The sequence below is a fragment of the Suricata suricatta genome, chromosome 10 (assembly GCF_006229205.1).
Source record: "Suricata suricatta isolate VVHF042 chromosome 10, meerkat_22Aug2017_6uvM2_HiC, whole genome shotgun sequence".
NCBI classification, from domain to species: Eukaryota; Metazoa; Chordata; class Mammalia; order Carnivora; family Herpestidae; genus Suricata; species Suricata suricatta.
Window position 1 is genome coordinate 99,678,809 of NC_043709.1, and position 26,146 is coordinate 99,704,954.

The 26,146-nt window shown below is 36.6% G+C and overlaps 1 protein-coding gene across 2 annotated transcripts in view; it reads left to right on the top strand.

Annotated features, from left to right (window-relative positions):
• C10H12orf4 (chromosome 10 C12orf4 homolog) overlaps nucleotides 1-15,412 on the top strand; it is a 48,015-nt gene extending 32,603 nt beyond the window's left edge. Inside the window, exons 10-14 of one of the 2 annotated variants that reach the window (XM_029954677.1) lie at nucleotides 3,079-3,153; nucleotides 6,769-6,971; nucleotides 12,952-13,009; nucleotides 13,551-13,618; nucleotides 14,226-15,412. In XM_029954677.1, the coding sequence (XP_029810537.1) occupies nucleotides 3,079-3,153; nucleotides 6,769-6,971; nucleotides 12,952-13,009; nucleotides 13,551-13,618; nucleotides 14,226-14,318 (497 nt within the window). In that variant the 3' untranslated portion in view covers nucleotides 14,319-15,412. The remainder of the gene's footprint in view (nucleotides 1-3,078; nucleotides 3,154-6,768; nucleotides 6,972-12,951; nucleotides 13,010-13,550; nucleotides 13,619-14,225) is intronic. The other variant, XM_029954678.1, reaches the window with a different exon arrangement.
• The last annotated feature ends 10,734 nt before the right edge of the window (nucleotides 15,413-26,146 follow it).

Below are 26,146 nucleotides of genomic sequence, written 5' to 3' on the forward strand. Positions count from 1 at the left end.
GAGTTTGGTGAGTTCCTTGTAGATTTTGGATACTAGCCCTTTATCTGATATGTCATTTGCAACTATCTTTTCCCATACTGTCGGTCGCCTATTAGTTTTCTTGATTGTTTCCTTTGCAGTGCAGAAGCTTTTTATCTTGATGAGGTAGCTTTCTAGACTTACTTTGATAAGCATCCACTATGTTTCCATATTTATTCAATAGACCTGTTTTTAAAAAAATGTTTTATTTTTTATTCATTTCTTAAATTGGTAAAACAGTCTCAAGATGCACAATTCAAACTACAAAAAGAGCATACAGACAAAGTGTTCATAATTGTCCACCAGCCACTCATTTCCCACCCCAGAGGCAGCCAGTGCTGCCTTGTATCTTCCAGACATATGTTTATGTACACATCAGTGCACAAATGTATGTATTTATTTATTTTTCCCTTTTACATGAAGGGCATCCTTCTCTGCACACTTTTCCATACCTTGCTTTTTTTTTTTACTGAATATCTTGGCCATCATATCATATCAGTGCATAAAGAGCATCCCTGTACCTTTTCACTGCTGCATAGAAGCCCATTGCAAGGTATCCAGTTACTAATCACTTTGTGATAGACATTTAATCTGTCTCAGTGTTTTTGCTATTATAAGTAATCATGCATGAATCACAGATATTGTGCATGTGTGAGCGTATCTCTAGGAATAGACTCCTAAAGAGAGGTAACTGTTGAAGGGGACATACATTTATGAGATGGATAGTGTTAGCAGTTGCCCTCCATAACAGCAGCATTGGCTTGTATTCCCACTCTAGGTCACTGTGGCTTTGCTGTGGCACTGTGTGTTACATATGACAGAACCAGGCCAAGTGTTAGGAAATCATACAGAAATGTATGCTAACAAAGGACCTTTCAGAAAGTCTCAGATGTCCTCTTATTTTTCTACCATCTTCCTCCCTCTCATTCAAACTAGCAATGATGTGATCAGAAACATTTTAATATTATTCTTAGTAGTGACTAAAAGCATGAAGATTGAGATCATGACAGGTGTGGGAGAAGGAGGAGGATTCTAAGTATATTTATGAGCGATACAAAGTGTGCAGCAAAAGACAGGAAGTTTTCAAACCACATACAGTTAAGGCAGTGTGTGTAAATCAGGGTATTATTTTGCTCTTGTTCAAGCAACTATTTTGTGGTTTAAGTGAGTCAGTGAAACAAGTAGGTTTGTAAAAGACAACTTTCTTAAAGGAACCCACATGTTGTCATAGAAGAGTTCTGTGAAAATACTTTCTCCGTCTTTTCCTTTTCTGTGCATGCCCGTGTATTTGTTCTACACATTTACATCCTGGTACTGAAGTACCTGTTTATTCTAAGGTACTCCATTGTTTTCTTTATTGTGTTCATTATATTAGAATCTTTATATTTCTATAAGCCATTATAACAAGCCAAAAGCAATTTAGTTTTCTGTGCACATTTTTAAAAAGTGAAAAATAGTCATTTTCTTAGTATTGCAAATTGTTAATGAAAACATGGAGAGGGGAATTGACTACGAACCATTCTCTTTTATTCACTTAATAGGAATTCTATCTGTTCATACCCCACATGAACAAAATTATTAGATTCCTTATTTATCATTTCTTTTGTTTTCTGTGGTGTGATAGGACATTTATTCAAGGCCTGCTAATTGCATGCCTCTGTATGAGAAACACATTATTACATTAACTATGGAGTTTGACAACACAGAGCCTCATCTCTCTGCCTTTCTCTCCCTCTATTTATAAACTGTATGCTTTTGCAAGATACACTTATATAAATCAATTATTCAAAATAATGAATAGGTAAAAATATGAAGTTACTTTCATTCAGAAAGTATGCTTTTTAAAAGCATAATTTCCCTTGGTATTTTCAGTTTACCCTTTTGAGGTTCTGACTGTTTTCAGTGTTTTTCTGATGCTGACAGCCATTCCAAAATAATTTTGTATTTAATTGAAATACACAGACACCTTCTTAAAGATAGCTGTTTTGAATGCAAATATCCATTCTGCATTTTTGAGTTTTGATAGAAGATACATGAAGGTTAAAAAAATTCTTTTTTAATGCGTATTTATTTTTGAGGAGACAGAGACAGAACTGAGCGGGGGAGGGGCAGAGAGCGAGAAAGAGAGAGATGGAGACACAGAATCTAAAGCAGGCTCTAGGCTCTGAGCTGGCAGCGCAGAGCCCGACCTGGGACTCAAACCCACAAACTGCAAGAATGATGTGCTGTGCGGAATGAAGTCAGAGGTTTAACTGACTGAGCCACCCAGGTGTTCTGATACATCTGAATTTAAAAGAAATCTATTAAAAATAGATGTATGTCTGTAAAATAATTTGTGTCCAAGTATAATGATGTATGGTCAATTGTGATGTATCTTATTTTACCAATATTTATCCTTCTAAATAATGTCATGCCTTCTAGAAAGATTATCAAACACCTAAAAAAATGTTCCATTTGAAACAAAATCTACATATCTGTTTGCAACAAATTATATATGGTATGGATAAGAAGTAACAGATTGCAGAATGGGTTCTATATCAAGTGATTCCTGGTACTACCAGCCATTTGCTTCAAGTCCTGGACAAGTTATATCAACACCAGTGACTCAGAATCTAAAAATAAAGATGGCCACACTACAACTATCTAACAAAGTTGTTTTATGTGTAGTTAATTTAGTGCCCTAAGCCTCCCAGATGGAAAATAGGGTGCTGGCAAGTCTAATGTGGTTAAGACCATAGGGTTTAGACACTGAGTATGTGAGTTCAAGACCCGGTTCTACCACTTAACTGTGAATCTTTGGTTAAGTTACTTAACTTACGTAAGCCCTGTTTCTTCACATATACAGTGAAGCCAGTAATAGCACCTACCTTGTAAGATTGTGGTAGTAAGGTTTTTGTAGGAATTAAATGAGACTGTGCATGTAAAACATATATCAGAATGCCTGGCACCTAGCTATCCTTAGTATATTTTTGTTGTTATTCTGATTGAGTGGAGAGCAGTAGAAGTAATGTGTTCTTATATGTTGTTATGTTCTTTCACGTTGCATTATTTTATGAATAGATTCTGGAAACCGAAATGGAGGAAGTGATGATAAGGCTAAAAATTCTGACAGAAACTATTTAAATATTTTACCTGGTAAGTGGTATTTAATTTGAAATTGCAGTTTTCTAAGAATTACATGCATGGAGATCAAAATTTGATTTTTTTTGGTAATTTGAAATATAAGTTTTTGTAAAAAGTTTGTCAATGTATTACTTTGAAACAACATTGTATCTATATAGTATGCTTTCACGTATGTTCTGCAATTTAAATCTTTATTCTCATACTAGTACTAACTTGCTAGATCCATACAAGAAAAATTGTTCAAACAGTTGCAAAAGTTTAGTCATATTTGCTATTTTAAATTTCTTCTGTTATACATTGTTTCTTAGGTGAACCAAGAAGTCATTTTTCCTCTGAAATACAAACAATACTGGAGATGTAAACAATTGAACTTGTAGACAAAACATGGGTCATATAATTTAGAATCCTTCTTACTTCCACTTCCCCTTAAATTTTCCTGTTTCCCATTTCTTTGATTTCCTTTGTTATTTTTGGATATATTGATTATCAGCTGGAAATCTAGGCCCTTGATCCTCTTCCAGATTGAATTCATTCTGATGATCCTTAGTAGTGTTTGTATGACAGGATATAACAAGGAAGGCATATCTTACAAGCATGAAATCTTGTAAAAGCTTTTAATCTTTTCAAGTTTGAATTTTCCTCAATAGGTTGTGTCCTCACATTTTCTGTCCCAGATTTTCTGCAGTAGGTCACATTCCATTTAACGTAAGTGAATAGCACACCCCTTTCTGGTGTTCGTCTTGTCGGTCTCAGTCAGTTAGCTTGTGGTCATCAGCTTCCGAATTTCCTCCCACCTTCAGATATCCTGCCTTCATGGGTAATGTTAGAGGCAGGATTGCATCACCACACGCTGTTTCCTCCACTTTGTGGAGCAGGAAACTGTCCTCCTCTCTGTCTAAAAATACCTTCATTGAGACAGGATTTATTGTATTTCTCTTCACAGATCCAAAATTTAAATCATCCATATTTTGTGGCTTTCTTAAAATGTTCCAATCTTATTATCTCTTCCGGAGGTACTGATGTGTGGGTTTTTTTTTTTTTCCAACTTACGTCTTGCTTGCTATATTTATTTCCTTCCTTGCTCCTTTTTGGGAAAAACCTGTAAGTTAGTATTGCATTATTACCACCAAATCAGGAGGCTATGTCATAGTCCGCATTAGAGAGGAGTATCAAACTATTCAGTTAGATATACTGACAGTATATGAATTTCCATTTAGTTTGGGGATGTCTGCACAGCCAGAAAGTTTACAGGAGATCAAGAAAGATCCAAGTCACCTGCTTTTAAGTTGCAAAGGAAAACACTTTTACTTCTATATATTCACGTAGGTTTGTTTGATCAATACCTAAGTATTGACAGTGTACATCCTCTAATTCTCACAACAACTTTGTAGGGAAAGTATTGGTTTTTGGTTGTTGTTGGTTTTTTTTTTTGCATTTCTTACACAAAGCACAGAGGATCTATAAATTGAATTCATTTTCCCAAGATCAACTCAGCCAATAAGTGCTAGAAACCAGATCTTCTTAATACCCAATCTAATCCTTTTTCTTCTATATCATTTTATTTTGGTTACCACTGCCAGCTCCATGACCCCCATTTCACTACTGGGTAAAATGAGGCCAAGAGACAAGTCATGTAAGGTCAAACAAAGCAGTGCCAATCTGGGGATTAGGAGCACCTGACTTGTTCACGAAGTCGTCTGCCTCACTGCTGGACCATAGCCCATATGTAATACTGTGACTTCCCTCATCTAAATTATCAGTAGGGGTTGAAGAGTAATGCACTTCACCAGGCCCAGAGGGTCATCATCTCATACAGTCTGCCAGGTTTCAGTCTGCCTCTTGTATTGCCTTCCAAAGAAATTAAAACTATACTTTCCACCACACAATTTTCCTTTCTGTTCCTCCTTCCCCCTTTTTTTTGCTAGTTCAAAAAAAAAGAACTTTGCCTGGGACCTGTCACCGGCATCCATAGGTATCGCTTACCAACACTGGTAACCACAAACGAATAAACACTGTGCGAAAGTATATCAAGTACTTTTACGCACACATGTGTTTATAAGTAAAATCCTAAGGTAATGACTTTGAAACAAGTGGGAGCAGAATTTGTGAGGGCATGGGTTAGTTAGTGAAGAAAGTGTAGTACTTAGAAGAGCAAAGCTTTCCCAGAATTTTCGTATCAGAATTTCATAGGAGGCATGTACATTTGTAAAAACATATTCTTCATATGCTTGTATATTGTATATATTTATTTTGACAGAAACTATAGAATGTATAGAGTGATGGCTAATGTAGTTCTGTAGAAAATGGAGTGATATCAGAAGCATGGATTTTAAAGTTTGATAAATGCTGCTCCGGCATTCAGCCTATAATCATTTGTTCATCCAGCCATTCAACAAATATTTATTTGTATCTCCAATGTACCAGAAACCGTTCTATATGCTGGAGATAGAACATTAAACAAGATAGAAAAAAATGCCTATAGTCATTGAGAGTAAACAATGGTCTCGTTAAGTTAATCTCAAATAAGTAAAGAATTTCAGTGCTGAGAAGAAAACAAAACAGAACAATGTAAAGGAGAATGCGTGAGAAATATCCTATCGGACAGGATAGTCAAGGAAGATCTCTCTGAGGAGGTGACGTTTGATCTCAGGCATCACTGGTAAAAAGAAATCAGCCATATAAAAATCTTGGGGGAAAACTTCAATGAGGGACCCCTGATTTGGGAACATGTTCTATGTGTTTGAAGAACTTTGCAAAAGCCTGTGTGGCTGGGCAGGAGGAGAGAGTGAGACAAGAGGATGTCAAACAGATGAGCAGTGTCCAGGTCATACAGGCTGTGTGGAGCACAGTAAGGGGCCTGGCTTATCTTCAGAATGAAGTGTGAGCCTCTTGGATGATTTTAAGTACGTGAGTGCGTGGTATAATCTGATTTATATTGAAATTGTTTGGGCCACAAATGCGGAAATGGTTTGTAGGTAGGCAAGGCTGAGAGCAGAGAGATTAATTAGAGGCTCGGACAAAAACCTAGGTGAGAGGCGATGGTAGCATGAGCGGGCAATAGCAATCAGTTGAGTATCTCAGATTTGAGATCATCGTTGGAGATACTACTGAAAGTAGTTGATGATGAAGTATGTTGTGGATTAGAGAATAGATATTGAGATATAGAAAGTAATTAAAGGCAATTTCCATGTTTCTGTCCTGTGCCACTATATAACTGGAAGGAGATTAGATCCATAAACTGAGATGGAGAATTGCTGCTTTAGGGTATGGGTAAGACAGGTCCTCAAGCAACCCGTTTTCACATACTCACATTGAGTGAAGCAGGACATTTTGAGCCTTTACATCAAAATAGAGGTGAGTATTCATTTGGTTTACCTACTCCTTGGTGATCACTTCATACCAGTTTCTAAACCTAATCCAAAATTTGCTATTATCTTTTTTTTTTTATCACCTTCTTTCCAAGAATTAAGGAGCAGTGGCCATATTTGTTTCCTGAGCTCAACATAGGTTTCTGATATACCTCTACTAGTTCAGCTCATTGACTTCCCTAATTATAGTTATTTATAAAGCCTATTGCTGAAAGCGATTTATACATTTGAAAATCATGATTGCATTTGGTGTTCACAGGAGAATTTTACATTACACGGCATTCTAACCTCTCTGAAATACATGTTGCTTTTCACCTTTGTGTGGACGACAATGTGAAATCGGGAAACATCACTGCTCGAGATCCTGCCATTATGGGACTCCGAAATATACTCAAGGTTTGTTGCACCCATGACATCACAACAATAAGCATACCTCTCTTGCTGGTGCATGATATGTCAGAGGTAAGCGGATGCAACGATACCATGATCTTATAAATATGTTAACCTGTAATATTGTGTAATAATAATGAAGTCCACTTTATATTTTAAAAAACTATGGACCTCTTTATCTCCTCTCTGGTTAATAGCATTGAGTGACAGATGATATGATACAAGCCAGTGAATAAGCCTTAACCATTTATGTTCAGAGAATTTTAGCATTATCCTACAGTACATAAACAAGAAAATAAAGTCATCTGTAGCTTTGGAGAAGGCATGTGCCCTTACCCCTCCCCTTCTCTCCCTCTTCCTCCGTTTTTGTCTGAAGTAGCATTAGATTTCTCTCCATATTTATATTTGGCTCATACTAACATTAAAATTAGTGTGCATTCCTGGGGAGGGGCACCTGGCTATCTCGGTTGGTTAAGTATCCAACTCTTGATTTGGGCTCAGGCCATGATCTCACCTTTGGTTTGTGAGTTTGAGCCCCACATCGGGCTCTGCACTGACAATGCAAAGCCTGCTTGGGATTCTCTTTCCCTCTCCCTCTGCTCCTCCCACTCTCTCTTTTTCTCAAAATAAATAAATTTAATCTCTCAAGGATGCTCTTTGGACAGTAAGTATTGGCTTCTACAATTAAAAAGTGGCATAATGATTCATTCATGTTATTACGTACTGTGCATTATTGTATGTTTGGAAGAAAAAAATCTTCCCATGACTGTTTGCTTTCTCTCCTGTTTTGCTTCTCATCCACATACAAACTGGTTAGAGGGGATAAGCTGAAGAGATAACACAAAGACTAAAAGTGCACATTTCAGTAGTCTGGAGAAACAAAGTAGCTTCAGCACGATGGATGCAGGCAAGTCCTTCTGGGAGAGCCAGTGGCCAGCCTGGTGATGAAAGGCCCGTGTCATCAACTTGGTGCCTGCTGTTTTTGAGGTGGCTTCTTTTTTTGACTTTTTAAAGCAAAATGGCTTATGCAAATCATGAATGTCGGGAAGGAAGTCAAAATAAAAGATATGTATAAATGCTACTTTTTAGAGCAAAACACTTAGACTCATTAGCAAAGGCCTCATTTTAAATGCAATACCCTATGTAAACACACACAGTCAATTCCAGGTAAGAGGAGGTGATTTTAAATGATTTGCCACTTACAACCCATTTTTATTTTCACCAGACACATTGTTTCAGTTAAGAGAATTCTGGCTCCATCCTATGAGATCTGCATCAGACTGCCTAACTTTCTCATTCCACTCACTTCTGTAGCCTCAGTCATACCTAATATGGTATCAGGAGACATTGACAAACATGGTTTGTTTGGGATTTTTTCAACTGTAGCTTTATAAACCTTTAGTTCCATCAGGAATTTTTAGCCACTGTTAAGTTATCGTCACTAACTAGTCCCTCTATAAAGTCTTTGGAGAATAACAAAAAGATTGTGATGAATTCCAGCTGCAAGGAAACATCCAAACATTCCTGCAGCTGGACTCCTGGTTAACCAGTTTATAAAAATGGTTATATGTAGGTGGGAAACAACCTCAAAAACAGTATTTCCTAAAGTCACTAAGTTTGGATTTACTTCCAGACATCTGATACTACTAGCATTCCCTCTCCCACAATGTTACAAAAGTTACATGTTTTAAATTGGGACAGCCAGCTGCAGGACATTAAGTTTGTTTCCAAAGTGTCCATTTTAATTCACAAAAGTATATTGAGCCACAATCCTCTCATTTGTTGTATTTAAACATCCATTCGGGTCAGGAGGTTTATTCTACAAACTCAGACAACACTGCACAGGATATAGAGTTAATCTTTGTTTCAGCTTTCATGCAAGGGTCCCAAAGCACTTTTCAAGTGTTGTTTACTTCCTCTAACAAACAGTTTCTAGACACTCAGTTGCTACATTTTCGTGTGTGCACAGCAGTGACGATGATGTCTGAAACAGCCCATGTTCTGTGGTAGAGCTGTAGCAGTTAACCGCAGTGTTTTTTAAAAAAGGAAAGGAACAAATAATCTATCAGTGAGAAAAAAGACATCCTGATTTCACCAGTTTATCTCTTTAGATCTTTGTGATCTGAAAGTACTGGAACCAACCTAACCTAATAGATGTAGAATTAATCTACAAGCCAAGATTTCCTGATTTCCTTTTATTTTTTACTGTTAACCAGTTGAATAATTTGGGACTTAGGTTTTAGTTATTATAATTGTGGTTGAGGAAGATGTTGTTTTTAAATTTGTATTCGAACATAGTACACACATATAGAAAAGTATACATTAGCATGTAGCTTATATTTTCACAAACTACATGTAACCAATACCCAGTTCATAAAACAGAATATTACCACCACCCAAAAAGCCACCTTCATGCTGCCTTCCAGTCCCGTAAACTATACTCTTTCCATGAGAGTAACTTTTTCTTTTTCATTTTGAAAGACATAGATTACTTAAGCTTGTTTCTGTCGTTTGTACAAGTGGAATCATATAGTACATACTGCTGTATCTGGCTTCATTCGCTCAATAAATATGTTTGTGAAATTCACCCATATTATTGTCTGTGATTATAGATTGTGCATTCACATTGTGATATATTATTCCACTGTGTGACTAGACAATTATTTAGCCATTCTACCATATATAGACATTTGAGTAGTTCCTAGGTCTTAATTATCATGACTAAGGTTTCTATGAACATTCTGGTACATGTATTTCTGTTAGATAAATACTTAGGGGCAGAACTGTGAGATGGCATCGCATACGTATGTTTAGCTTTGGTGTATACAACCAGATAGTTTCCCAAAGTGGTTGTACCTTGTCCGTTGTTTTTGAATGTGAAAAACAAGAAAGCCAGACTGTCCCTCACCTTCAGATAATGGCTGAGAAACTGATTAATAGGAGTAGGTCAGATACCTCAGAGCCCCATACTTGAGAGTAAATAATAGTTTTTCAGTTTCTCCCATGGGTGCATAAACATAGAAAGTAATTCTGATATCTAACTTTCAAGACAGCTACCAACTAAATCTTAATCACCTCTGTAGTTCAACCTTACCCTAATCGGAAGATTCCTGAGTAGTCGAAGTATGGCCTTTTCCTTTTAAAGAAATTGTCTGCAATTGTAACCAGTTGACACAGTTAAGCATCTGACTCTCGCTTTCACGATCTCATGATTTCATGAGTTTGAGCCCCATATCAGGCTGTGTGCTGAGAGTCAGAGTGTGCTTGGGATTCTCTCACTCTCTCTCTCTCTCTCTCTCTCTCTCTCTGTCTGTCTCCCCCTCCCCCACTCATGCTATCTCTTTCTCAAAATAAATAAACCTTTAAAAAATTATTTTTAAAAAGTCTGTTTCTCAGTTTGCCTCTTTTATCCCCTTATGATTATTTGTTTTGTTTCTTAAATTCCACATATGAGTGAAATCATATGGTATTTGTCTTTCTCTGACTACTTATTTCATTTAGCACAATACTCTCGAGCTCCATCCATGTCATTGCAAATGGCAAGATTTTATTCTTTTTTATGGCTCAGGAATGTTTCATTATATATATGTATACATAAAAACTTTAGGATTGTTCTAGCTCTGTGGAAAATGCTGCTGGTATTTTGATAGGGATTGCATTAAATGTGTAGATTGCTTTGGGTAGTATAGACATTTTAACAACATTTGTTCTGATCCATGAGCATGGAATATCTTTCCATTTCTTCCTGTCTTCCTCAATTCCTTTCATCAGTGTTTTCTAGTTTTCAGAGCACATGTCTTTTACCTCTTTGGTTAGGTTTACTCCTAAGTATCTTACGGTTTTTGGTACAATTGCAAATGGGATTGTTTCCTTTTTTTTTTTTTTAATGTTCTTTTGTTTGTTTTTGAGAGACAGAGAGAGAACACAGCAGAGTAGGGGCAGACAGAGAGTAGGAGACACAGAATCCAAAGCAATCTCCAGGCTCTGAGCTGACAGCTCAGACATGGGGCTCAACTCCACAAACTCTGAGATCATGACCTGAGCTGAAGTCGGACGCTTAACTGATTAAGCCACCCAAGTGCCCAGGGATTTTTGTCTTAATTTTTCCTTAAGCTGCTTCGTTATTAGCATATGGAAATGCAACAGATTTCTGTAGATTGATTTTGTATCCTGCAACATTACTGAATTCATTTATTCGAGTGGTTTTTTGATGGAGTCTTCTGCATTTTTTTATATATAGTATCATGTTCTGCAGATAGTGAAAGCTTTACTTCTTTCTTACCAATTTGGATGCCTCTTACTCTTTTCTCTTGTTTGATTGCTGTACTTGGGACCTCTAGTACTATGTTGAATAAAAGTGGTGAGAGTGGATATCCTTGTCTTGTTCCTGACCTCCTCCCTTAGCGGAAAAGCTGTTTTGGGGGAGGTGAGCCAAGTTTTATGGGAAAAAAAAGGGGGGGAGTGATCAATAATGTGAATTCTTGCCAGTAATGTCAATTAGAATATAAGACCAAGAAAAGGATTGATAATTAATAATCATTGAATTATAACCAATTACACAAATATCCATGAGTCCATCCTGATGATTAACTAAATAAATAGGGGAGAAGAAACAATGCAGAAGAATTTCAAATAATTTATGTAGATACTCATTCTTCTGGGAGGGGAGCAAAAATCTCCACATTTTATGTGTGTGCTGCTCCCAGTGAGTGACTTCTTCCCAAAGAATATGTTGTGGCCAGATTGGGGAGTGGCAGAGGGGAGTAACTTTACAGTGGAGAAACCCGAGAATCACTACCTCAGTCAGGTGATCCAGAGCAATATCTACTGTCATACATCATGTTGATAGTGCACTCTTGATATGATGGTATGAAAATGGCACCTTGCCTCTGTAGTCTTCTCACCAAAACCAGAAGCTCCAGTCTGACCATGAGAAAAACATCAGACAAATTCCATAGAAAACATCCTACAAATTACCTGACCAGTACTCCTCAAAACTGTCAGGGTCATCAAAAACAAGGGAAAGAGAGTTGGGGAGAGAGGGACACAAATCATGAGAGACTATTGAATACTGAAAACGAACTGAGGGCTGAAGGGGGAGAGAGGGGGAAGGGGGTGATGGTCATGGAGGGGGGGCACTTGTGGGGAGGAGCACTCAGTGTTATATGGAAACCAATTTGACAATAAACTATTATTTAAGAAAATAATAATAAAAAAACAAGGGAAGTCTGAGAAACTTCTCTTTTTTTCTCTGGTTATTATATAATTTATTTATTGGCACATTTAATGCACCCAGTAGAAGGATCAAAAATGCATTCATGGTTTTATTTTGAACTGACAGCAAATTGAAATCCTTTTGAGATTATGACAATGTGACAGCATTATGATTCAGTTCAGTAAAGATACATGGGGTATTTGGAAGATCGGATTCTACGGCTGCCTATTTCTAAGGCTGCTAATTCAGCCAATTCCTTAAATGGTAGGGGGAAAGCCCGTATTTGGTCAGGAAAGATTTCAAAATGAAATTGTAGTTTCTTTCATTAAAATGTTTTTTCATGTCGTTGTTAAAATGGAGACATGGAGTAGGGGGCTATTTGTAGAAGAATGAATGTATTTGGTTTGGTAGGTGGCTGGAATGGGATGTTTACTTCTGTTACTTTCATCATAACATGTTATACAATAAAAGCATTTTAATGCATTGTTCAAATATTATTACAATTCAATGGAGTTATTCATGCTAAAATTGAGAGTAATTGGAGTTCTTATATCAGTTACCTTTGTTTTTCGAATTAATTATCTAGAAAGTTTTAAGGGTATGTTTAATTTTTTAAATTATACTTACTAGGATAATTAAATTGGTTTGTATTCCACAAATGCAGTCTAACAGCCATAAGGAGTTATATCCAAAGACAAGAAGAAATCCAGCTGAAGTTAGCAAATAGTTGCCTGATTCTGTTTGCAAATAGATGGTCAACATTACAGATAAGTTCTGATTTTTTTTTCTTACAGAGTTCTGTTAAAAATATATGATATGTTTTGGTTCTGTTTATAGGAAATGACTATCCCATGGTGCTTAAGGAGAGCAGAACTTGTGTTCAAGTGTGTCAAAGGTGAGCATAACCTTATATTTAACAATATGACCTGTATGTCTTACTCCCAAATATTGAAGCTAGAGCAACCTTGGAGAAAGAATATGAACATTACCTCTGTCATCTCATACCGCAGTTAAAAGTGGTTTAATAAGCAAACATTTTTACTTATCTTTTTCCAATCATAAATAAACAAATCTCCAGCCCTCTTGAAATATAGGAATATTTGGATGTTTTTTGTATTTTGCTCTGATTATAGCTTGCTCTTTATTGCCTTTTTATTTCCTTAAAAAGAAATAAATAGCATCACATCTTCAATTAACCTTTAATAACTTTAGGGCTTGAGAAACATAAGTAAGAATAGGGTGACAAAATGATGTTAAACCTCTCTGGCCTAGAGAATTACGGATTGTAGAAATTTATCTCTTCTTTGGGCCTTGCCTCGCCTACACACAAGTGGCTGCCTGAGAAGGCAAGACACAGAGCCCCACAATGTCCGTTTATTTCCATAAGGAACTTGTAGATTTGGATCATAATTCAGCAAAGTGTTGTTCTGTTTTAGGCTTCATGATGGAGATGGCTTCATGGGATGGAGGTATTTCCAGGACAGTGCAGTTTCTGGTACCACAGGTGTGTTGTGTGACTAGATCCCACCCCAGTTTAATCCTTGCTATCACACTGCTCCTAGAGAGAGCTAGGCACACTGCCCTAAACTCAACATAATATAACAAAATGCTAAAAGCTTTTTATTTATTAAGAGAAGTGTTTGGATGCCATAAAGGCATTTAGTTTATTGTCAAAAATGTCAGCATCAACCACTCAAGGGATCTTTTATTTAATGCCAAAACCATATTTGACTCATCTTTTGGGTTTTCCCCTACATTTGTGTTATATAGATCTTGAAGAGTTCATGTAAAAGGGCATTAGCAGAAAATGACCCTCTATTCTCTATTGAGCTTAGCAAAGTTAGTGGTACTTTTGTTACTGGTTACGCTAGAGCTATTGAGGGATTTTTCTGGCAATCAAACTTATTTGACAGAAACAACCTAGAGTCTCAGAAGATAGAGCTAGACAAACACCCCCTACCCATAACCATGTGGTTAACTCAGTCATGAAAGAGAATTTTCATATACCACTCTCCATATCCAGGACTAGTTCCATATTTTAAATTACTCAAAAAAAATGTTTTTTAAATGAAGCTTTAACAGATGTGAACTTTTCTTTTTACTTCTTACAGAGTATTTCTGAGGAAATGTTCTATCAACTTAGTAACATGCTCCCCCAGATCTTCCGAGTATCATCAACACTTACTCTGACATCCAAGCACTGAACCCGTAGAGGCCGACACTCTGGCAGCAGACCGCCAGACTCTCCAGGAGCCTGAGCTGTGCTGGGCTTCTGTCAAGCAAAAGATGCCCAGCAAGAGAACTTGCAGTCCAAGCCACAAATCAAATCATGATGTGTGTCTGTGAAACCTTCCAAAACTTCATATACGGTATAGTCTAAGGACCAGCCTTCTACTTATACGTTTACTCTTAAAATGTCTTTATGAAAAAAATCTTTCTTCCTACTGTTATGCCCTCTCTGTGAATATTAGTAAGTTAAAACATCCTATAAATCATACCTGGACACTTGATGCAGGAGATTGCTGATTACATTTTCATGGAGACATTTGACTTTTCCAAAAGGTTTGAATCCTTTCTAGTTCAAGACTTCATTAACCATATATTGCCAAGGAAAAATTAAAAGACATTGATATGCACATTTAAGATATAGATTTCTTTTGAAAATTTTTGTGGAAAAACAAGCCTTTGAGACAGACATGTTTATTCTTTTAAATTCTCCTGTTTCAAAATCTTGTTTTTAGCGTACTATTTCTAAAGTTTTATAAGAATCAGAAGAAAAAGAAACGAGTTAGAAAACGACTTTGAATTCTTTATCTCTGTCTCATCTTCTCTATATAACGGGCCTTGCCCTTGTCTATTAATAACATTTCATGTGCTAGGAAAATAGTATGCTTATTTGCAAGAAAGTTAGTCTAACCAGCACGTGGCAGGATTTTAGTGCTCATCAGCATGATGACAGACAACAAGGATCATTTTTCTTTCCCCATCCTGCTTCCTGGACTCTCAACTTCCTTAACCATTCTTCTACTTCCTGCTTTCTGTTTTTTATAACTGTGTGTCCATTTCTTTCTCTGCTCTGTTTCCCCTCCTTTTCCAATATCTTTCCTACTTTCTCAGATGCCACATGTCATTTATTTCTCCCATCTACAACATTTTTATAACATCTGTAATACATTTGCTATGAGTAGTGACTACATTAAACAAAGACATTTACAAAAGCAATAGTTTCATCAAATCCAAGTTATATGGATGTTGTAACTGCCCAGTGAAATAAAATGGAGGATGTTTGACATCATGATAAGATGGTCTATCTTGATTCCAAGAAACATAAAGCACTCTTGTTAGTATACCTAAATACCTAACTGTAGTAACTTATAGAAACTCTTATGGCACACAAAATGCTTTCCTATAACATGGAGTGTGTCTTGATATTCTACTAAAGGAAATGACTACCCAAGGAACAATACCCACTCCTGACTGTCCATTATAACACCTTCCACATCCTTTTTCAGGGAACCTGGTGATCCCACCAAGAAAAAGACAGGAATTCTGCTTTTACAGCTGGTATCATTGAGACTGATTCTAATGCAAAGCAAGGTAGACAGAGGTGGAAAATAAGGGTGTGATGGAGCAGTATCAAAGACTATTTTAGTTCACAATATCAAAGGTCAAGTTGGAGGTGGGTAGAGTGGGGTCAATAAAAGACATTCAAAAAGAGGAACTGAGAATCTTTCCATAGAAGTCCTGTAACTAAGCAGATAGCCAAGAGCCAGAGGTCAGTGGGTAGGAGTAAGAGTTCATTTATGGAAACTTGGTGAATGCTACTGCCCATTTCTTCCTTTTTACCACATAATGTAGTGACTTTCACTCCAGGGCAATTAAAGGTACTATTTGTCCTATGAAATCAAGATAAATATATTAAGTATCCTTTTTTCGCATGGTATTGTATTATGAAATATATGGAAGTAGTAAGGTTGGGAAAATGCTTATGATGTTATATACTACTGCTATGAAGACATACCCAAGCCCTAAGCTAATAACAAGTATATAATTCAAAGTACTAATTATTGGGAATTTTAGTGAAGCTGTGGATGAAAGTCTGGAGTTTTGTGTTCCGACCGTGAAAGGTGACATCATGAGTGATGTGAAGAAGGTACCTTAGCAGGTTGAGAATGGAAGAGGAATTCTAGGTCTAAGATAAAGATAGGAACAGAAATGGAATTAAAGGAGGCACTGATAAATGGCCAATAAGTTGAGAGAAGCTTTCCACAAGAGCCTTTCAGGGGTGGAGGTGGAGGGCCTCAGCACAGACATTGGCGAGGAGGGTTCCAGTGAACGTGAAGCTTTCTATTTGCATAAACAGTTAAGTGTTCCTAGGACAGATGACAACATGGTCCTCAAGGCCTTAGAAATATGCTTTGGAAATCACACAGGGTTCATTGAGCCTGGTGTCTCCATTATGTACTGCTCTTCCCCTTCCTCAGTTTTTGTTCTCAAAGCACAAAACCAAGCAAAGCTATAACCTCACCATTGATTGAAAAGTGTGGTGCCAGCTGTTCTGAGCACAGTCATGTGACTGGAATGGAAAAAATGCATGAAAAAGAATGTCAACGGAAGCACAACTTCACTTGCCTGGATGCTGGCAAATCTCTTACTGGCACAATACACACATCATTTGTACCACTTTGGTTAGATGCTGGCTCATTCTCACAAGGAGAAAAACTGTTCCACAAAGGAAGGATGAATTCATGGAAACATTCCTGTTCTAGAGGCCCCAAGAAGAATCAGCAGAGCTGTGTCTGAAAGAACAGATACAACTTAAGAGAGTGGAGTCTTGGAAATTTCTCAGTTTCTAGGTAAAAATGATTACTTTTCTGTTACTTCATTCTCCCATTTAGATGAAATTGGACTGCTTTGCTCAAAAGGAGTTACAGAAATAGAAATTCCTTTATTATGGAATAGAATATGCCTTACACCTGTTTACCAAAAGTACCATGTATTCAGAACCATTTAGGGCACTGGTTTTCTATCCTTTAATCATCAAAGAACCTTTCCATTAGCTTCCCCATATTTCTCTGACATGTTTTGAAAACGTTTACTTAGCAAGCAAAGTCATCTGAGCAGTAGTCTTTGTTGTTATAATAAACCTATCTGCAGAGCTGAGTGATAGCATTAGCAAGCAACACATAGTGTTCCCACATAGGTTTCATTGTATAATTCCCATACGTATTTTTTCACATAGAATACATAGAATTATTGCATAGTTTCAGGCAAATTCACAAAAACAAAAAACCTTGCTGTTTTATTTCATCTGTTAATGTCTCATCCCAGTGAATTGTATTTTGGAGAAATTTTTTTTAATAGCTCAATAACATCACAAAGGACCAGTAATTCCAAGAACCTGAAGCTGGGAACCACAACTTTGGACAGAAATATTTACATGAGTACATTACAAAGGGCGGGCAGAGATAAGGATAACATGAGTGACAGATTGACCCAAGAATCCCATCAGTAAGTGCCAAGTGTTTATTGAGTTTCTCCCATACACAAAGGCGTGGTGCTAAGCAAGATTCAGCCTGTAGAAGGCTATACAATGGCTGTGGGACTTACAAGGTAAGAAGACTTTGCAAACTTTTCTGTGATCTGTGACGCTGCCTCTGACCAAGACTAAATCCCAAGTGAAGCGGGTGAAGGGGTAAGTATCCTGTGATGACGTACAGAACTAGTGCTGCGGGCGTGGTGATGTCCTGTCAGTGTACTTGGCTAGGCATTGCAGTGCGGTCTAGATGTCTCTCGCTGTCCTTTTCCTCATCTGTCGAAATCTAAGACTTGGCTGAATTTCATGCCACATACAGTCAAGCCTCATTAATCATGGATTCTATATTTATGATTCCACCTACTTGTTCAAATATATTTGTAACTAGAATTAATCAGTAACGGCTCTTACCAAGGCACATAGTCATTTACAAAAATACTGCTTTTTATCAAATACAAGTTGTGTGGCTTTTGTAACTGGCCCACACAATGAAGGGGAGAATCTTCAGCAGCACTTCACTCAGGAGCAAAACATTTGAGTAGACACACACAGCTTCCCACTGAGAGGAACAAGGTAAGATTCTGCTTTCTGGTTTCAGCTCTCCTTATGGAAACAAGTGTCCTTTTCATGGTCTATTTATTAGTGTCATGTTTCTCACACCTTTATGCATTTTGCTGGTGATTTTGCTGTTAAGTGGCCCCCAAGCGCAGTGCTGAAGTACCGTCTTGTGTTCCCGAGCACGGAAAGGCTGTGATGTACCTAATGGAGGAGTGTGTGTGTTGCATAAGCCTTGCCCAGACATGAGTTATAGCGCTGTTGGTTGTGAGTTCATTGTTAATGAATCAATAATCTATATTAAATAAGGTGTCTTTATAAAGAAGTGCATTTTAAAAGGTTATATATTGATTAACTCACAAAAAAGTAATTGGAGGCTTGCAGGAAACTGGCCTCATATTTCTAGAAGCAGTGGCTCTATATTTCCTCCTGTAGTGTCACAGTGCTAGAATCAACTGTGTGTGTGCTCTCTCACAGGCCAGAGCACATATAGAACTACCTGTGAGTATCTTTGGCACATGGGGAATGAAACATGGAACATACCAGAGAAGCGAACAGATGGTTTCTGGAGGTGTTTAGGGATAAAGCAGAAGCTGCTGCCACAGATTAGACACAATATCTGCAGGAGGAGATTGTATCTGTGGATCTCTCCCTCCCTTTTATTCTCTCCAGATTTCTATCCCTCACTCCTTTTTTTTTCCTTTATAATGAATTACTGGTTTCTTGTCATTAGCAAATCTTTGCTCAAAAGTACTCAGAATGAAGTATGACATCAGAGGGGGGGCACAATCCCTAGAGTTAAACAAACCTGGTTCAGGTGCCACCTCCCTGAGTGACATGCTGTGGCTTGTCATACTGAGCATATTACCTAACCCCCATAAGCATGTTTCCCCATCTGTAAGCTGGGAAAAATTAATAATAGTATCTACCTCATTGAGTAGTTGGGAAGGATTAAGCAAGAAAGTGCACACTACCTGGCATATAGTCATTCTATAAATATTTGCTGCTATTATCCTTCATGCCTTCCTGTCTCCCCCTCCTTCCTTTCTTCCTTCCTGTCTGACCTTTCTCCTTCTTTCCTTCCTTCTTTCCTTTCACTAGATGGTAATGATACTAAGTCACTTAAAACATCATGTCCTCTAGGAGTTTACAGGCTTATAGAGTTGAGAAGGGAACACATAGTAACTCACAGTATTAGCCAGCATATAGTAAGGGTATACAGTCAGTGCAGAATAAAGTGTACACAATGCTGTGGAAGTCAAAATAGAAACATGAGCAATACATTGGGCTGAGAAGGATGTTGAGCCCCTTGAGAGCTGCTTAGCCCTGCCTTTCTCTGGCATTGAGAGAGTACCCTCTGGGAGCCCTCCTTATGCTCAGTAGGTCAAGCACAAATCCTCCTGGCAGGCAGACAGAATGCCACCTGTGCCAGTGGCAGCAACAACTTCAGAAACAAAGGACAGAGCAGGTTAGAATATCAGGAGGAAGTCACAAGGTAGGTAAGTAACCCTGTATTTGAGTGGAGCAGGAAGGACTATTACATTGTTATCAGGTGAATCTAGATTTTACACAACAACGCTATGAAGTAGTTATAAAACTTAAAATCTCCCACCCCTGTAGCAGCTGTATAGAATATGCTCCTATAATGCTTCTGTGGTTCATCTCTTAGGACTCTCTTGTCAGTGAGCTGATCAGAAGTTTCCTATCTTACAGGTGACTGAAGCCAGAGGTTAGAAGCTGGCAAAGGACTAAATGCTAGAAAGGTATAGGGAAGAGGTCCTGGGGATGAGAAGATTAGAACTTAGACATCACTCGTTTACTTAGTCTACTTTGTGCATGTGGTGGCAGTGACAGGGGAGAAGGTAATAAGCACCTCTCTTTATTTTAAAAATCATCTTGGCCATCAGAATAACAAACCACTCTGAGATTTAATGGCTTAAACAATAAGCAGTTTCTATTTATGGTTCTATGCATCACCTCTATCATTCTTCTGGTCTTACCTGGACTCATTCATGAGTCTTCAGACCTATTTCAGTAGGTCAAGTAGGTAGTTCTAAGGCTGGAATTGAATGACCTTAACTGGGGCAACTGAACTTGCCCAGAATCTTTCACATAGCAGTAGCACAGTTAGAAAAGAGAATGGAATTATACAATGACTCTTGAGGTTTAGAGTTGACACACTAACACTTCCACCACATTCTGTTGGTTAAAGCAAGTCACAAAGCCATCCCCTACTCAAGGAGTGAGGTAACAGAGTCCACGTTTTGATGAGAAGGGCTACAGGAGTCACATTGTAAAAAGCATGTACCCAGGATGGGAAGAAGAATTGGGAATATTTTTGCTATTAATGTAACCACTTTCTTGATGTGGGTTTTATTCTGAATTTATTTAGAGTTTCAATTCATATCTGTATAGTGTAGCCTTATCTATACAGTATAGTCATAAAATGTGTCATATTAAAATGTGCCAAAAATGTCATATTGAAAGCTTTATTTTCTACATATCATTCAAAAACTTGCTTTCTAAGATTTAATCATATTGATGCAGATAGAACTAGTTTGTTAATTTTAGCTGCTATATATTATTTTTGAATACTCTGAATTATACACTTGCAGCCTAGTGTATTCATTCTCCTATTGATGCACAATGAGGTTACTTTCACATTTGTGCCATTTTGTACTGTGCTGCAGTAACCACAGTCTTACACAGGTATTGTTGCACATATGTGTTAGTTTCTCCAGAGTATGTATCTATGAATGGAATTGCTGGATTAGAGAGTGTTGACATCTTCAAATTTCATAGTTCCAAATATTACTCCCAAATTAGTACCAAATTCTCCTTCTACTGGCAGTATATGAATACCCTATGTGTGTACACACACTAACACACACACACACACACACACATATATATATACACTCCATATCTCATATAATCCATAAGCAATAATTTTCAGAAATTTTAATTTTTGTTATTTTGATAAGTGATTACTAGTGATGTGATTACTAGTGATGATAAGTTGCCTGTGTGAATCCTATGCCTATTTTTTCTATTGGGTTGTTTGTCTTTTTCATATTGATTTGTAGACTTTTTAAATATTTTGAACATTAAATCTTTATGTTATTCTTGCACGTATTTTTGCACTTTATAGTTTACTTTTTACTTTTATATTATATTTTATTTTCCACAGAGTTTTAAATTTTAATGTCATATAATTTATCACTTTGAGATTTCAGTGGAAAAACAAAAATCTACATCTAGACCCTTTATGGTAAAACTGCAGGACACTCAAAATGAAGATGAAAATCTTAAAAGTATTTTAACATTACAAAAAGTTTTGAATGTTTATTTTAGAGAGAGAGACAGAGTGGGGGACAGGCAAAGAGAGAGGGAAACACAGAATCTGAAGCAAGCTTCAGGCTCTGAGCTGTCAACACAGAGCCCAATGCAGGGCTCGAACCCACCAACTGTGAGATTATAACCTGAACTGAAATTGGCTATCCAACTGACTGAGCCACTCAGGCAACCCAAAAGTATTTTAATTTTCAAAATAAACACCAAGCAAAGAGAGATTTGAATTACAATCTCAAAAAGAGCAGACTCTTCAGCAGCAACAACAGATGCCAGAATATGATCAAAAAATAAGAGAAAATAACCAACTAAAAGTTTTATACCCAACTAAACTATCATTCATACATCTACATAAACACATTTAAATTTATGTTGATACAGATAGAACTAGGTCCTTAATTTTAGCTGCTATATATTATTTTTGAATACTCTAACTTATACACTCACAACCCAGTTTATTCATTCTCCTATTGATGCACGATGAAGTTACCTTCACATTTGTGCCATTTTGTACTGTGCTGCAATAACCACATTCTTACACAGGTATTGCAGTGCATATGTGTTAGAACTCTCTAAAAAATCTTCTCAAAGGAATTACTTTACTTCAGATAAAAAGGAAACTTGTCTTCAAAGGAACATAAACTCTTTCAAATGTGAGAACATATGGTTTACCCATATAAAAAACAAAGGGCCAAGAGAAAGTTGGCCAAGTAATCAACAAAAATATTTAAGTTATTTATGGATTTTTCTGAAATACCTTGAGAGTTTAGCCATGGAGCATACATGGCAGGCTGTCTCCCTATAATGTCTGCCAGTGTCCTTCTGTTGGCACATTCACTTGATTCAATCAAGATACGATTTCCCTTATCAGAATTTCTCCATCCCTAAACCTTTATTTCATATTTTCTACCTATGCTACACTATACCTTTTATCTGTTGTCTCTTCACTGTTTCTCTTAATTTGTATCTGTCTTACTGTTTATTTCAATTTCATTTAACTTCAAGGTCAAAGACCATATATTTCTTATGTAGAAATTCTACATTACTTTCATTTCTAAAAATTCTTTGTAAATCTGCCTGATTTTTTTTGTGGTGTCTTATTCTTACCTTATATTTTTTATTCTATGACTTTAATCATTTGAGATATATTCATTATATATGTTTATTAGACCACTCAGTTATTATTACTATTACTATTATTATGACTATTATTTTTTGGTGAGAACATTTATATTCTCTCAGCAAATATCAATTATATAATATAGTGTTATTAACTATAGTCACTATATTTTACATTACATGGTGGTAAGATGTATAAAGCTTAATAGATTTTATGGAAGTTTGTGTTTTTTTACCAATCTCTCCCTATTTCCCCCAACCCCTCAGAGTTTGGCTATTTTTAAGATTCCCAGTATAAGCAATGCCATGCACTATTTGTCTTCCTTTTTCTAGCTTATTTTACATAGAATAATGCTCTCAAGTTCTATCCATCTTGCTGCAAATTGACAGGACTTCCTTCTTATAGCTGAATTTGTGTGTGTGTGTGTGTGTGTGTGTGTGTATGTGTGTGTATACACACACACATATATCTTTATTCATTCATCTGTTGGCCGACATTTATATTGGGCTATTGTGAATAATGCTGCAGTGATCATGAAAATGAAGATAACTCTTCAATCTCCTGTTTTCATCTCTTTTGGATATATACCTAGAAATGAGATTGCTGGATCATATGATAGTTTTACTTTTAATTTTTGAGGAATCTCCGTACTGTTTTCCACAGTGGCTGCACCAATTCCTACCAACAGTACACAGGATTCCCTGTATACTATATATATACTATACTATATGTATACTATATATATATACACACACACATATATATAAACATCACATTTTCTTTGTTTATCTGTCAGTGAATACTTAGGTTGTTTTTATATATAGGCTATTGTAAATAATGCTGCAATGAACATAGAGGTATAAATATCTCTTCAATCAAGATAGTGATTTCATTTCCTTCAGATATATGCCCAGAACTGGAATTGCTTCTGAAAACATCATAGTTTTATTAACTTTCTGAGGAACCTCAGACTGTTTGTCATAGTGGCTGCCCAATTTACATTCCCACCAACAGTGCACAATGGTCTCCTTTTCTCCATAGACTCACAAATACATGTTATCTCATTTTGACAATAGCATTCAAACAGGTCTGAGGTGATATCTTATTGTGGTTTTGATTTGCATTTCCCTGATAATTGGTGATATTGAGCACCTTTTCATGTACCTGTGGGCTATTTGTAGGTCTTCTTGGGGAAAGTCCTGTATAGTTTCTGCCCATATTTAATCAGGTTGTTTGTTTTGTTTTGTTTTCTATTGAGTTGTATGAGTTCTTCACATATTTTGGATATTAACCTCTTATCAGATACATGATTTGCAAATATTTTCTCCCATTCCATAGCTTTCCTTTTCATTTTGTTGGTTTCTTTTGCTGTGTGGAAACTTTTTAGTTTGATGTAGCTCCAGTTTTTTATTTTTGCTTTGGTTGCCTTTCTGTTGGTATCAACTCCCCCCAAAAAAATCATTGACAAGACCAATGCAAGGAACTGTTTTCTTCTGAAGTTTTATGGCTTCAGGTGTCATATTCAAGTCTTTAACCCATTTTGAGTGGATTTCTGTGTGTGGTGTAAGATAGTGGTGCGGTTCCTTTCCTTTGCATGCGGCTGTCCGGATTTCCACACAACATATATTGAAGATATTATCCTTCAAGTGTCCTATTGCCTATTTTTGTCTCTTTATCATAAATTAATTGACCATATAAGTGTGGGTGTATTTCTACACTCTCTTCTGTTCTATTGATCTATGTTTTTATGCCAGTACCATACTACTTTGATTACTATTGCTCTTAGTATAGTTTGAAATCAGGAGGTATGATGCTTCCAGCTTTGTTCTTCTTTCTCAAAATGGACTATGCCATTCAGAGACTTTGTAATTCAACACAAATTTTAGGATTATTATTTCTATTTCTGTAAAAAAAAATCCATTAGTATTTTGATAGGGATTGAATTGAATCTATAGATTGATTTGGGTAGTATAGACATTTTATTTTTTATTTCTTTTAAGTTTTTATTTAAATTCCAGTTAGCAAACAGTGTAATATTAGTTTCACGTGTAGAATTTAGTGATTTATCACTTACATACAACACCCAGTGCTCATCACAGCCGCCCTCCTTCATACCCATCATCCATTTAACCCTTACCCATACCCACCACCCTTCCAGCAAGCTCCAGTTTGTTCTCTACAGTTAAGAGAGTTAAGAGTTTGCTTCTTAAATTCCACATATGAGTGAAATCATATCGTATTTGTTTTTCTCTGACTTATTTTGCTTAGCATAATATACTTCAGCTCCATTCTGGTTCTTGCTGGCCAGTGCAACACCATTTGTTGAAGAGACTGTCTTTTTTCCATTAGATATTCTTTCCTGCTTTGTTGAAGATTAGTTGACCATATAGTTGTAGAGCTGTGGGTCCATTTTTGAGTTTTCTATTCTGTTCTATTGATCTGTGTGTCTGTTTTTGTGGCAGTTGCATACTGTCTTGAGGACTGTAGCTTTGTAATATAGCTTAAAGTCCAGAATTGTGATGCCTCTGGCTTTTCTTTGCTTTTTCAAGGTTGCTTTGGCTATTTGGGGTCTTTAATGGTTCCATACAAATTTTGGGATTGTTTGTTCTAACTCTGTGAAAAATGCTTTTGGTGTTTTGATAGAGATTTCCTTACATGTGTAGATTGTTTTTGGATAGTATATACATTTTAACACTGTTTGTTCCTCCAATCTATGAGCATGGAATGTCTTTCCATTTCTTTCATCAGTGTTTTATAGTTTTGAGAGTGCAGGATACCTAGGAATAAACCTAACCAAAGATAGTAGTGTGGGGATTTTAACAATATTAATTCTTCTAAACCATGAGCATGGGAATACCTTTTCATTTATTTTTGTCTTCTTCAATCTCTTTCATCATCATCATCTTATAGTTTTCAGTATAGAGATCATTCACCTCTTTGGTTAGAATTATCCCTACATCTTTTATTTCTTTTGATGCAATTGTAAATGGAATTGTTTTTAATTTCTCTTTCTGACAGTTCATGGTTAGTATATAGAAATGCAACCAATTTTTGTATATTGATTTGTATCCTGAAACTTTACTGAATTTATTAATCCTAATAGGTGTGTACATGTGTGTGCGTGCACATGTGTGGTTTTCTCTATATAATACCATGTCATCTACAAACACAGGCAGTTTTATTTCTTCCTTCCAATTTGGATGAAATTTATATCTTTGTCTTGCTTAATAGCTCTGTCTAGGACTTCCAGTACTATGTTGAATAAATGTGGGAGAGTGGGCATCCTTGTCCTGCTCCTGATCTTAGAGAAAAGGCTTTCAGCTTTTTACCATTGAATATGAAGTTATCTATGAGCCTTTATTATCTTGTGAGGCATTCTCTCTATACCTAGTTTGTTGTGGGTATCATGAATGGGTATTGAATTTTTTCAAACACTCTTCTTTCTGCATTTACAGAGATAAGCATATAAT